This window comes from Bombina bombina, chromosome 11 (assembly GCF_027579735.1).
Source record: "Bombina bombina isolate aBomBom1 chromosome 11, aBomBom1.pri, whole genome shotgun sequence".
Classification (NCBI taxonomy): domain Eukaryota; kingdom Metazoa; phylum Chordata; class Amphibia; order Anura; family Bombinatoridae; genus Bombina; species Bombina bombina.
Window position 1 is genome coordinate 157256138 of NC_069509.1, and position 12738 is coordinate 157268875.

Consider the following 12738-nt stretch of genomic DNA (forward strand, 5'->3'; position numbering starts at 1 on the left):
CTCAGATAACTGAGATAGACTAACGCAGCCTTGGCAGAATCAGAACTACTAGATTTAGAAATGTTCTTAGATTTTCTCTTTCTCTTACAAGCAATAGGTAAGGCACTCAAGGCTGCAGAAGTCAGTTGTGCCGCAAATCACCTTGTAAATATACACCCCCAGAAACTGATTGAGAGTAACCGCAGGGCACTGCATGTGAAACTGTCAGAGACTGGGACGTTTGAGGAGAAAGCTGAGGCATAACCTGAACAGCATTATCCTGAGAGAAAGATGGTTCAGAAAGGGTATCTTTATTTTAGTAACATTTTATTTAGGCATGAGGAACAAAATTGCACATGAGGTATTACCTGAGCCTCAACACAATAAAGACATTTGTCAAAGGACAGGGACAAATTTTTATCAGCATCCATTGTCCACACTCCTCGCCGTATTGGTGCACACAAAAAAAGAACTTTCAAAACACCAATTATATGCAGGGTTCTAGGAAAAATTCTGCGTAGGAATAATAAGAAAAAAATAAGTAAATAAATAAAGCACCTCTATTCCCCAGCTCCGCTGGAGAAACTCACCCCACCAGTGACCAGAAATTGAACTCCTCACTTAAGATTCTGATTCTGTGAAAGTGCAGCTCCTTGATGCTGCAAAGATCCGCTGTGCAGCAAGGAAAACAGACAGACTCTCCAACTGCTGCGGTCTGTATTCGGCTAGCTCTGAAACAGACAACTGACTACACCGCAAATAACCGCTTAGCGGAAATAAGCTGAGCGGTCACGTGATCACATTTCTAAGTGCAACACCATAGAAAGTCAAAAGCGCTGTACAAGCAAAGGGATAGTAATCCCTCTGAAAATTCACCCGATCTCTATAAAGATCGTAATGGCCAAAAGCGTGTGCAAAATATCCCCTGTACAAAGAAAGGGATAGTAATCCCTCTGAAAAGACATCCGATCTCTAGAAAGATTGTAAATCGCCTACTGTGCACCACATAATTAGATAGATACATAGCCCCTTTCACCGGTATAAATATAAGCCATATAAATAAAGGATTTCCTTATATCCTCTCCTCTCACAAAATGACAGTACAGTGTCCTGCCTCTGCTGCCCAGAAATTTTATCCCTAAATTTAAAGAGATTTCAAGTCCCTGTAAAATCCACTTTTTCTTTCTTTTAGGGGTTAACTTATTGAGTGCTGCATCCTTCTAACCTAGAAGGCAAAAACACTCACCTTGTGAATCCGCTGCAGGGCAGGTACAGCAACACGGTATGACGGACTCAGCCGACCTCTGACAAGGACCTGTAGAAAAAGAAAAGCAAAGTAACCAAACCAGGTTTTCTATATAGGGGTAGCATAGATGTTGGAAGTGAAGCAAGGACTACCTCACCGTCTTCCAACTGCTAAAAGCCACCATGACTCTTACTAAAGAGGATTACATGGACACAGCATATCCCCAATCATTGCTTGCAGGGAAAATACCCATTAAAGGATTAATATCTTCAGACACCATCTTCGCACATCCACCTGATGTACAAGGCAAAGAATGACTGGGGGATTATGGGAAGTAGGAGTGATACATAAAAGCTTTGCTGGGTGTTTTTTGCCTCCTCCTGGTGGCCAGGAGTTGCATTTCCACTAGTAATTAGAATGGATTCGTGGACTCTTCATGCCATTGGAAAGAAATATATTTAGACTTAAAGGTTTTTGTTGCTATGTTTTACAACTAATGTGATCTAGTGCCGAGTTGACAAATGTTTTAAAAAGAGGAAAATTGAATTGGTAGTTTTTTTGTTTTGTTTTTTGTTAGGACAGTTATCTTCATTTTCTGTACAAAATGTGTTTTTTTGACAATACGGTCAGCAGTATAAAAACAGTGAGCAACACTTTAAAGCGACACCAAAGTGCTAGTAGGAAAAGCAATAATGTGAGAACATTTTTATTATTACATGTTGCTTTTCTATAATTGTGTTTAACTCCCGTGCAAATGGGTTAAACGCATAGTTAAAATCAGTTCAAGAGCAGCAATGCACTACTGGGAGCTAGTTGAACACTTCTTGTGAGCCAATGACCAGGCATATATGTGTAACCAATCAGCAACTACGTCCTTGTACTGCGTTGCTGATCCTGAACCTACCTAAGTATGTCCCTTTTAACTGAAGTGCATCATTCCTTGTAGGTTTGATACTTACAAGGAGCTATGTCTACATTTTAATTTCAAGATATGTAGATTTATTTAGTGCGCTCTATATACAAATGAATGTGGCGCACTATCATACTCAGAGGTACAGTTCTTTATTCACTTGAAAAGTGACATCATGTAAACAATCACAGTGAGAGATATAATGTTTCTGCCAAACCTCACTGGGATATAGTAGTTTGAAGAAATGCTTTTAAAACTTAAATGTTTAGCAACTTACACGCTGCATACAGCGGCATATAAAACAAATTGTTTCTTTCATTTTTCAGATAGATGTGAATTTGATTTTTATAGTGTACGCTCGGTTATCAAATTTACTTTGTTTTCTTGGTATTTTTTTGTTGAAGACCTAGGTAGGTTCAGGGTTGTGAACTGTATGGCAGCAGGTTTTTTGAAAAAGCTTTGAAAGGGATAGGATAGTCAAAATTAAACTTTCAAGAATCCAAAAGAGCATGTAATTTTAAGACCCTTTTAAAATCACTTATACACACATTTCCTATACTAGTGCAAACTAGCTGGTAATTGGTGCCTGCACACATTTGTCTCTTGTGATTGGCTAACTAGATGTGTTCAGCTAGATGCCAGTAGTGCAGTGCTGTTCATTCAGCAAAGAATAAAAAGATAATGTAGCATATTTGGTAATAAAAGTAAACTTGAAAGTTGTTTAAAATTGTATGTTCTATTTGGATCATGAATGACATTTTTGGGGTTCCCTGTCCCTTTAACAAAGTTATACATTGTACAAACACCGCGGCTCAAAACTGTGTAAAATTGTTACGTACGTTGTAAAACTGCTGCCCTAAAACTTTCGAGTTGCATGTTATTTTAATAAAAACTAACCTGTGTTTGCTGACACGGCTGATTTATATTTTAATCAAATGATTGTCATATGCACGGTTTTGTACTTTCTAGAAAGCTGCCCCGGGAAAATGATAGAGATCCAGGGAAAAGCTGGCTTGTTTCTTGAAGGTCAGATTCATCCAGAGCTGGAAGGTGTGGAAATAATAATCAGTGAAAAGGGAGCAGCCTCGCCACTCATTACCGTGTTCACAGATGATAAAGGTTCTTACAGGTTGGTGCAATTTTCCAATTTTTATTTTTCTGGATGATGTAAACTGTTTTTATATAATAATTTGAAACATAAATAATTTTGGTTACAGTTGGTTTGCATGCACAACAGTTAACTTTCATTTGTGTGCTCTTTAGCGATACTCTACTTTGTGTTCAACTTTCATTTGTGTGCTCTTTAGCGATACTCTACTTTGTGTTCAACTTTCATTTGTGTGCTTGGCTTGAAGGGACATGAAACCAAATTTTTTCTTTCATGATTCTGACAGAGCATGCAATTTTAAAAAATCTTTTTAATTTACTTCTATTATCAATTTGTTTCATTCTCTTGGTATCTCTTGTAGAAAAGCAGATAGGTAATCTCAGGAGCGTGCACGTGCCTGGAACACTATATGGCTGCAGTTTTTCAAGAATGTTATTTGTTTGCAAGAGCACTAGATGACAACACTATTTCCTGACATCTAGATACCTATCTAGTTATTTCATTGACAAATCATACAATGGGAATGAAATAAATTTGACAGTAGAAGTAAATAGGAGATTTTTTTAAATTGTATGCTCTGTCTGAATCACAAAAGAATTTTTTTGGATTTCATATCCCTTTAAGAGTTCTTTGCTCATCATTTAATACATTGTCCTGTTCTGATTATCTGATTCATAAGAATACAGTATCTGTTTATTTTCTGTTCTCCGAATCCGTCACCTTCAATGTACAACTCTTGAACTATGCGTTTATATCACAAAGTTATAGTGCACACGCAATGCACTGCTGGGAAGAATGTGGCTGATGATCAGGAACAACATATATACTTATGCACTAATCAGCAGCCATGTACTGAGGAATGACACGACCACTACGTGTGTGTGTGACTTAAATGAAGCAGGGAGCATTCCTGATGTTCTCACTAGTCCATGTCCTCCTCAGCCTGGATTAATTGTCTGTATGGGACTTTAAAGGGACATGAAACCCAATTTTTTCTTTCATGATACAGATATGCACTACTGGGAACACACAGCCAATAATGAGGCATATATGTGGAGCCACCAATCAGCATCTCCTGAGCCTACCTAGGTATCATTTTCAACAATGTATACCAAGAGAACAAAACGCATTTACTAAAAGAAGTACATTGGAAAGTTGTTTAAAATCACCTGTTCTATCTGAATCATGAAAAATTTGGCCTTCTTGTCCCTTTAACTTTGTATTTACCCATTTGCATGCTTTAAACATATAGTAAAGAAAGAGATTTGTTGAAAAATAAAATACTATATTATTTTTTAACTAGAATGTCTCTTGATGAATAAAATTAAAAAATAAATTACTGCCCAGTATATAGAATCTGGCTTCCTCCAATCGTTGCATGCCCCATGAGTTGGACGCCAGATCGGGCACGCAAGGATTGGAGGAAACCGGATTTGTGATCTATCTGCTAAATACAGTATGAGATGCCGGCGGAGGAACTGCGCAATGTTTACCAGCACTCAGTGGTAAATATTTTAAATGTTAATGAATTAAAGTTCCCATGTTTTTTAAAGATTAATTTTATATACTGGGAAGTCATTTTATTAACGCTTACAATCACTTTAACATACTATGGTTCTTCATATAGAACTACAGAGTAGATTTGAGATATTTTGTTTTTTTAGTCTGTGGGATACTACATAAATCTACTTTTCTGTGGTAGGAGTAAATTATATTAAATGTATATCCTAGTATGCTTTGTACTGTAGATATGTTTTCTTGCACAGGAACAAACTGGGCGGTTGTAAATGAGGGTCTTGTTTTATTTGAAATCAGACTTAGTAGTAGTTGCATATTATCTCTCTTTTTTTTTTTTTCCTTGCAGCTACCTAATATGCTGCTTTTTGTCTAAGCTGTTACATGACCTCTTTCTCATTGGCTTTAGGCTGTTCCGTGCACTAATTACTACTTAGTCTCTGCAGATTTATCCATATTCTTCCTCTTTCCTCTGCAGTGTGGGCCCATTACATAGTGACTTGGAATACACAATTTCAGCACATAAAGAAGGCTTCGTACTTACTGCTGTGGATGGAACAGTTGGGGATTTCAATGCATTTGCTCTCGCTGGCGTTACTTTTGAGGTATGGGAAAATCGAGATATCTTCCCAGACATTAGCAAATTGGTCTCTTTGAGAAATGTATTGGTGCAATCAAACTGTGTGCATAATGTAAGTCAAGTTTTGTAATCAGCTGATGCAGAATATGCTTGTGTGATGTACATTCTATTATTATTAATGGTTGCTGGGAACACTATTGTATATCATTGAGATCCAGAACAATTAATAGACCTTAAGAGATTTCTTTTTTACTTTATATTCCCTCTAACAGATTCGATCTGAAGATAACCAGCCTCTGGCTGGGGTCCTGCTTTCTCTCAGTGGCGGCTCGTTTCGATCAAACCTTCTTACTCAGGACAATGGAATGTTGACATTTTCCAATCTGGTAATTTGCAACAACTTTTTTTGACCTTCACAACTTTTTTTTGGAATATTTCATAATTATAAAAAGGTCATTTAAGTGGCATAAATCACCTTCTATTGAAAGTCATATTTCTGTAGTTTTACAGTCATTTAGCATGCTGATCAAGAGGGGAAACTCTCTTAATTTGGTGTTTGCTGCAGTTGTTCTTCAATGGCAAAAGTCCACTACCACATATTTGGAGGAGCAAATCCCTTCTTAATACTGACCAGGCTTAGCACTGTAATTTTGTTAGCAAAATGTGCATTATTTTGAAGTATCTTATCACCTCTGCTGTAGCCCAGGGATAGAAATGTAGCAGAGTTAGGCTCAGGTAGTCTGTGGTGTGCACTGCCAATGCTTTATATTGCAAAGTGCATTATCCTATCTGTAATTATTAGGGATATATTTGTATATTGCACTTTTACACTAATAAATCTGGTGCCATAAATAACCCAATGCTGCTGCTGGCGGCCATATTCTGAAAAACTGCACATCCTTAGCAATTAAAGGGATTTAAAACCCATTTTTCTTTCTTTCATGATTCAGATAGAACATAAGATTTTAAACAACTTTCCAATATACGTCCTATCAAATTTTCTCTGTTTTCTTGTTATCCTTTGTTGAAAAGCAGGGATGTAAGCTCAGAAGTGTGCACGTGTCTGCAGCTTTATATGGCAGCAGATTTGCAACAATGTTATACAGTAGCAAGAGCAATAGATGGCAGCACTATTTCCTGTTATGCAGTACTAATGTTATTCAGTAGCAAGAGCAATAGATGGCAGCACTATTTCCTGTTATGTAATACTAATGTTATACAGTAGCAAGAGCAATAGATGGCAGCACTATTTCCTCTTATGTAATACTAATGTTATACAGTAGCAAGAGCAATAGATGGCAGCACTATTTCCTGTTATGTAATACTAATGTTATACAGTAGCAAGAGCAATAGATGGCAGAACTATTTCCTGTTATGCAGTACTAATGTTATGCAGTAGCAAGAGCAATAGATGGCAGCACTATTTCCTGTTATACAGTACTAATGTTATACAGTAGCAAGAGCAATAGATGGCAGCACTATTTCCTGTTATGTAATACTAATGTTATACAGCAGCAAGAGCAATAGATGGCAGCACTATTTCCTGTTATGCAGTACTAATGTTATACAGTAGCAAGAGCAATAGATGGCAGCACTATTTCCTGTTATGTAATACTAATGTTCTACAGTAGCAAGAGCAATAGATGGCAGCACTATTTCCTGTTATGTAATACTAATGTTATACAGTAGCAAGAGCAATAGATGGCAGCACTATTTCCTGTTATGCAGTACTAATGTTATACAGTAGCAAGAGCAATAGATGGCAGCACTATTTCCTGTTATGTAATACTAATGTTATACAGTAGCAAGAGACATAGATGGCAGCACTATTTCCTGTTATGTAATACTAATGTTATACAGTAGCAAGAGCAATAGATGGCAGCACTATTTCCTGTTATGTAATACTAATGTTATGCAGTAGCAAGAGCACTAGATGGCAGCACTATTTCCTTTTATGTAATACTGTTATACAGTAGCAAGAGCACTAGATGGCAGCACTATTTCCTGTTATGCAGTACTAATGTTATACAGTAGCAAGAGCAATAGATGGCAGCACTATTTCCTGTTATGCAGTACTAATGTTATACAGTAGCAAGAGCAATAGATGGCAGCACTATTTCCTGTTATGTAATACTAATGTTATGCAGTAGCAAGAGCACTAGATGGCAGCACTATTTCCTGTTATGCAGTACTAATGTTATACAGTAGCAAGAGCAATAGATGGCAGCACTATTTCCTGTTATGCAGTACTAATGTTATACAGTAGCAAGAGCAATAGATGGCAGCACTATTTCCTGTTATGCAGTACTAATGTTATACAGTAGCAAGAGCAATAGATGGCAGCACTATTTCCTGTCATGTAGTTCTTCAGATGTGCACACTACTTATCTAGGCTATACTTATCTAATGCGAGAATTAAGCTAATTTGATAATAGAGGTAAATTGGAAACTTTTTTTTAAAATTGTGTGCTCGCTCTGACTGATAGAAAAAAATTGGGTTGTATGTCCCTTTAAATATTTTACATATTTAAATATGTAATTTTTAATATATTAATGTTTGTGCCTTTGATATTTGGCAAGCTATAGCAAGATTTAAATGGGTTCCATTGCTAATCAATAATCAATTTTCAGATTTCTAAATAATACAAGATTCACTCCAGCCAGTCGGTGGGAAAATTACACAATATTGGGGTAGTTTAAATTGCAGGAAAAAATGTAATAATGAAAGATTAAAAAATACGCAGAATTCAAATTTTCTTTTAATGTCTCTTTAAATTCTGCATATTTCATTGGCTAATAATAAGACTAATAAGATGGCTGAAAAGGTTTAGAACTTTTGGAAAAATAAGCAACTAGTTTCTGCCGGTCACTCATCACGTCACTATCCCTGACACTTGGAGCCTCCTTATTGCAGGACCTGACAAACCCAGGACCCAGAGAGCCACTGGCTCCTAGAAGTTTCCCCCTGGCTCCTAACGTTTTGGCTTATTCTCCATTTATCTATATACAAATACATCTGTCTGGCTCCCATATATTCTTACTGGCTGCTAAATTCTAAACAGAATTGTCAACCCCTGGCTTATTGTAATGTTCTTGCATCTGTCATAGCAGGTGTCTATAGCAGTGTTGACATTACTATCCCCAAGTTTCTTTACAGCTTTTGAGTGATTTAAAGGGACACTCATGCCAAAATAAACTTTTTTTATTCAGATAGAGCAGCAGTTTTAAGACATTTTCTAATTTAATTCTATTATCAAATTTTACACAGTCTTTTTATATTTACACTTTCTTGGGAACAAGATCCTACTGAGCATGTGCAAGTTCACAGGGTATCTGAATACTGGTCTGCGATTGGCTTTTGTCTGTCACATGATACAGGGGGCCGGAAAATGGGAGAAAAAATTAATTTGTCAGAAAAAAAAATCTGCTTATTTTAAATTCACAGTAGGTGTTATTGCATTGTCTTTTAATTATGCACTTGTTAATTATGTTAATTCTACTGCATTAAAGGGACACTGTACCCAAATTTTTTCTTTTGTAATTCAGAAAGAGCAGGCAATTTTAAGCAACTTTCTAATTTACTCCTATTATCAATTTTTCTTCGTTCTCTTGCTATCATTATTTGAAAAAGAAGGCATCTAAGCTTTTTTTTTTTTGGTTTTAGTACTCTGGACAGCACTTTTTTATTGGTGGATGGATTTATCCACCAATCAGCAAGGACAACCCAGGTTGTTCACCAAAAATGGGCCGGCATCTAAACTTACATTCTTGCATTTCAAATAAAGATACCAAGAGAATGAAGAAAATTTGATAATAGGAGCGAATTAGAAAGTTGCTTAAAATTTCATGCTCAATCTGAATCACGGAAGAAAATTTTTGGGTACAGTGTCCCTTTAAGCGGTCCTTTCAGCTAAGGGTTAACAAGCAATGTATTTACTTAGTACTGCGGTGAAACTGAAGCACGATCTTTTTCTTTTGTGTAGAGCCCAGGACAGTATTATTTCAAGCCCATGATGAAGGAATTTCGTTTCGAACCCTCGTCACAGATGATTGAAGCGCAGGAGGGGCAGAACCTGAAGATCTCGATCACTGGTTACAGGACAGCTTACAGGTAAATCTAACCAGAAACTCAAGAAGGAAATCACAAGTTTCGGATATCTCTAAGCTGCCACATTTACATTTCACTTATTTTAAGGGGCATGAAAGTCACAATTTTACATTTTCATGGCTCAGACACCGCTTGCAGTTTTAAAGGATTTTTTAAATTTACTTCTGTTATCAGATTAATTCCCTAATTATCCTATATTATAAAAGACAAGAGTTTGTCTGAAGCCGTCATGCGCAGTTCAGACAAACTCTTGCCGCGAGGACCCGGCAGCAGAGATGATCGCACGCGCAGGGGGTGAAACAACGCAGCGCGAGGACCCGGCAGCAGAGCTGAACGCACGCGCAGGGGGTGAAACAACGCAGCGCGAGGACCCGGCAGCAGAGCTGAACGCACGCGCAGGGGGTGAAACAACGCAGCGCGAGGACCCGGCAGCAGAGCTGAACGCACGCGCAGGGGGTGAAACAACGCAGCGCGAGGACCCGGCAGCAGAGCTGAGAGAGAGAGAGAAAAAAAAAAAATATATCACACAACACGGCCCGTGTCAACGGGCTTTAGGACTAGTCTTGGTATATTTGTTTTTAATTATACCTAGTTATGAGGAGCTATGCACTGCACACATATGACTCTTGTCATTGGCTCAGCAGATTTGTTCAGCTAGGTCCCAGTAGTGCATTGCTGCTCTGGAGCGAACTTTGACTATGTATTTAATCCCTGCAAAGGGGCTAAACACAGAACATTTTATAATTAAACTGTTGCTTGCAAATATCGAACACATTAGAGAACTTTCCTTTTGCAGTTTTATATCCATTTAAGCACTTTCTTTTTAATTACGTTGTTGATATGAATGTGTCTTCTGACCAAAACTATTGACCGTTGGCAAACAAAGGCACATGAAAAAATGATCTAACAAAAACAGAGCATTTTACTTCTAACAAAATGTATTTGTTTCCTACTATGTGTTTAACTCTTGCAGAGGGGCTCAATCATTTAGTTAACGTTACAGACTCTGCTCAATCCCAAGGTGTTCCTGAGCAGGGCATACTCAGTGATAGGAGTAGGATACTTGTGTATACACCAGATTGGCTCACCCTCTGTCTACCCCTCATGAGCAGCATTGCACTGGGCCTTGGTGCACAACTTTACCTACGTGATTAACCCCTATTTTAAACAGCTTTCTAATTTACTCCTATTATAAATTTTTCTTCGTTCTCTTGCTATCTTTATTTGAAAATCATGAATGTAAATCTTAGCAGCCAGCCCATTTTAGGTTCAGCACCATGGATAGTGCTTGCTTATTGAAGGCTGACATTTACCCACCAATAAGCAAGCATAACCCAGGTTCTCAACCAAAAATGGGTCGGCTCTTATGCATCACATTCCTGCTTTTTAAATAAAGATAGCAAGAAAACGAAGACAAATTGATAATAGGAGTACATTAGAAAGTTGCTTAAAATTGCATGCTCTATCTGAATCATTAAAGAAAAAATTTACGTTTAGTGTCCCTTTAACCCCTTAATGACCGGACCATTTTTCAATTTTCTTACCCTTAATGACAATGGCTATTTTTACATTTCTGCAGTGTTTGCGTTTAGCTGTAATTTTCCTCTTACTCATTTACTGTACCCACACATATTATATACCGTTTTTCTCGCCATTAAATGGACTTTCTAAAGATACCATTAATTTCATCATATCTTATAATTTACTATAAAAAAAAATATAAAATATGAGGAAAAAATTGAAAAAAAAAAACACTTTTTCTAACTTTTACCCCCGAAAGCTGTTACACATCTACAACCACCAAAATACACCCATTCTAAATAGTTTCTAAATTTTGTCCTGAGTTTAGAAATACCCAATGTTTACATGTTCTTTGCTTTTTTTGCAAGTTATAGGGCTATAAATACAAGTAGCACTTTGCTATTTCCAAACCACTTTTTTTCAAAATTAGCGCTAGTTACATTGTAACACTGATATCTTTCAGGAATCTCTGAATATCCCTTGACATGTATATATTTTTTTTTAGAAGACATCCCAAAGCATTTATCTAGGCCCATTTTGGTATATTTCATGCCACCATTTCACCGCCAAATGCGATCAAATAAAAAAAAATTGTTGACTTTTTCACAATTTTTTTTCACAAACTTTAGGTTTCTCGCTGAATTTATTTACAAAAAACTTATGCAATTATAGCATACATGATTGTAAATGCTTCTCTGGGATCCCCTTTGTTCAGAAATAGCAGACCTATATGGATTTGGCGTTGCTTTTTGGTAATTAGAAGGCCGCTAAATGCTGCTGCACACCACACGTGTATTATGCCCAGCAGTGAAGGGGTTAATTAGGGAGCTTGTAGGGAGCTTTTAGGTTTAATTTTAGCTTTAGTGTAGTGTAGTAGACAACCCAAATTATTGATCTAGGCCCATTTTGGTATATTTCATGCCACCATTTAACCGCCAAATACGATCAAATAAAAAAAAAAACTTACATTTTTCAAAATTTTAGGTTTCTCACTGAAATTATTTACAAGCAGCTTGTGCAATTATGGCACAAATGGTTGTAAATGCTTCTCTGGGATCCCCTTTGTTCAGAAATAGCAGACATATATGGCTTTGGTGTTGCTTTTTGGTAATAATAAGGCCGTTAAATACCGCTGCGCACCACACTTGTAATATGCCCAGCAGTTAAGGGGTTAATTAGGTAGCTTGTGGGGTTAATTTTGAGCTTTAGTGTAGAGATCAGCCTCCCACCTGACACATCCCACCCCCTGATCCCCCCCTGACCCCCCTCAAACAGCTCTCTTCCCTCCCCACCTCACAATTGTCACCGCCATATTAAGTACTGGCAGAAAGTCTGCCAGTACTGAAATAAAAATATTTTTTTTTATTTTTTTTTATTTTTTGTCATACAGTCTGCAGTGATGGATCCCTCCTTACCCCACAACCTCCCTGATCCCCCCATTCATCTTTCTAACCCTCCCCCTCTATCTATTTGCCGCCATCTTGGGTACTGGCAGCTGTCTGCCAGTACCCAATTTGCTCCCCAAAATATTTTTTTTTTACTTTTTTAATATAAAATATTTGTTTTCTGTAGTGTAGCTGGCCCCCCCTAAATAACTTACATCCCTCCCCCTCCCAGATCCCTTACTAAAAAACAGAGATGCCCCTGCATCTACATCAATCTTTTTATTTTGTTGCCGGTATAACAGAGATGCCCCTGCATCTACATCAATCTTTTTATTTTGTTGCCGGTATATTTGGCGTGGGCGCGCACGCGCGCGCACCCCCGCTTC

At 37.4% G+C, this 12738-nt stretch overlaps 1 protein-coding gene across 1 annotated transcript in view; it reads left to right on the forward strand.

The window, feature by feature from the left end:
• The window catches only part of LOC128642240 (nodal modulator 3), a 122944-nt gene that overhangs the window by 59457 nt on the left and 50749 nt on the right, over positions 1-12738 (forward strand). Inside the window, exons 21-24 of the mRNA XM_053694938.1 lie at positions 3105-3264; positions 5237-5363; positions 5611-5724; positions 9322-9449. Coding sequence (XP_053550913.1) covers positions 3105-3264; positions 5237-5363; positions 5611-5724; positions 9322-9449 — 529 coding nt within the window. The remainder of the gene's footprint in view (positions 1-3104; positions 3265-5236; positions 5364-5610; positions 5725-9321; positions 9450-12738) is intronic.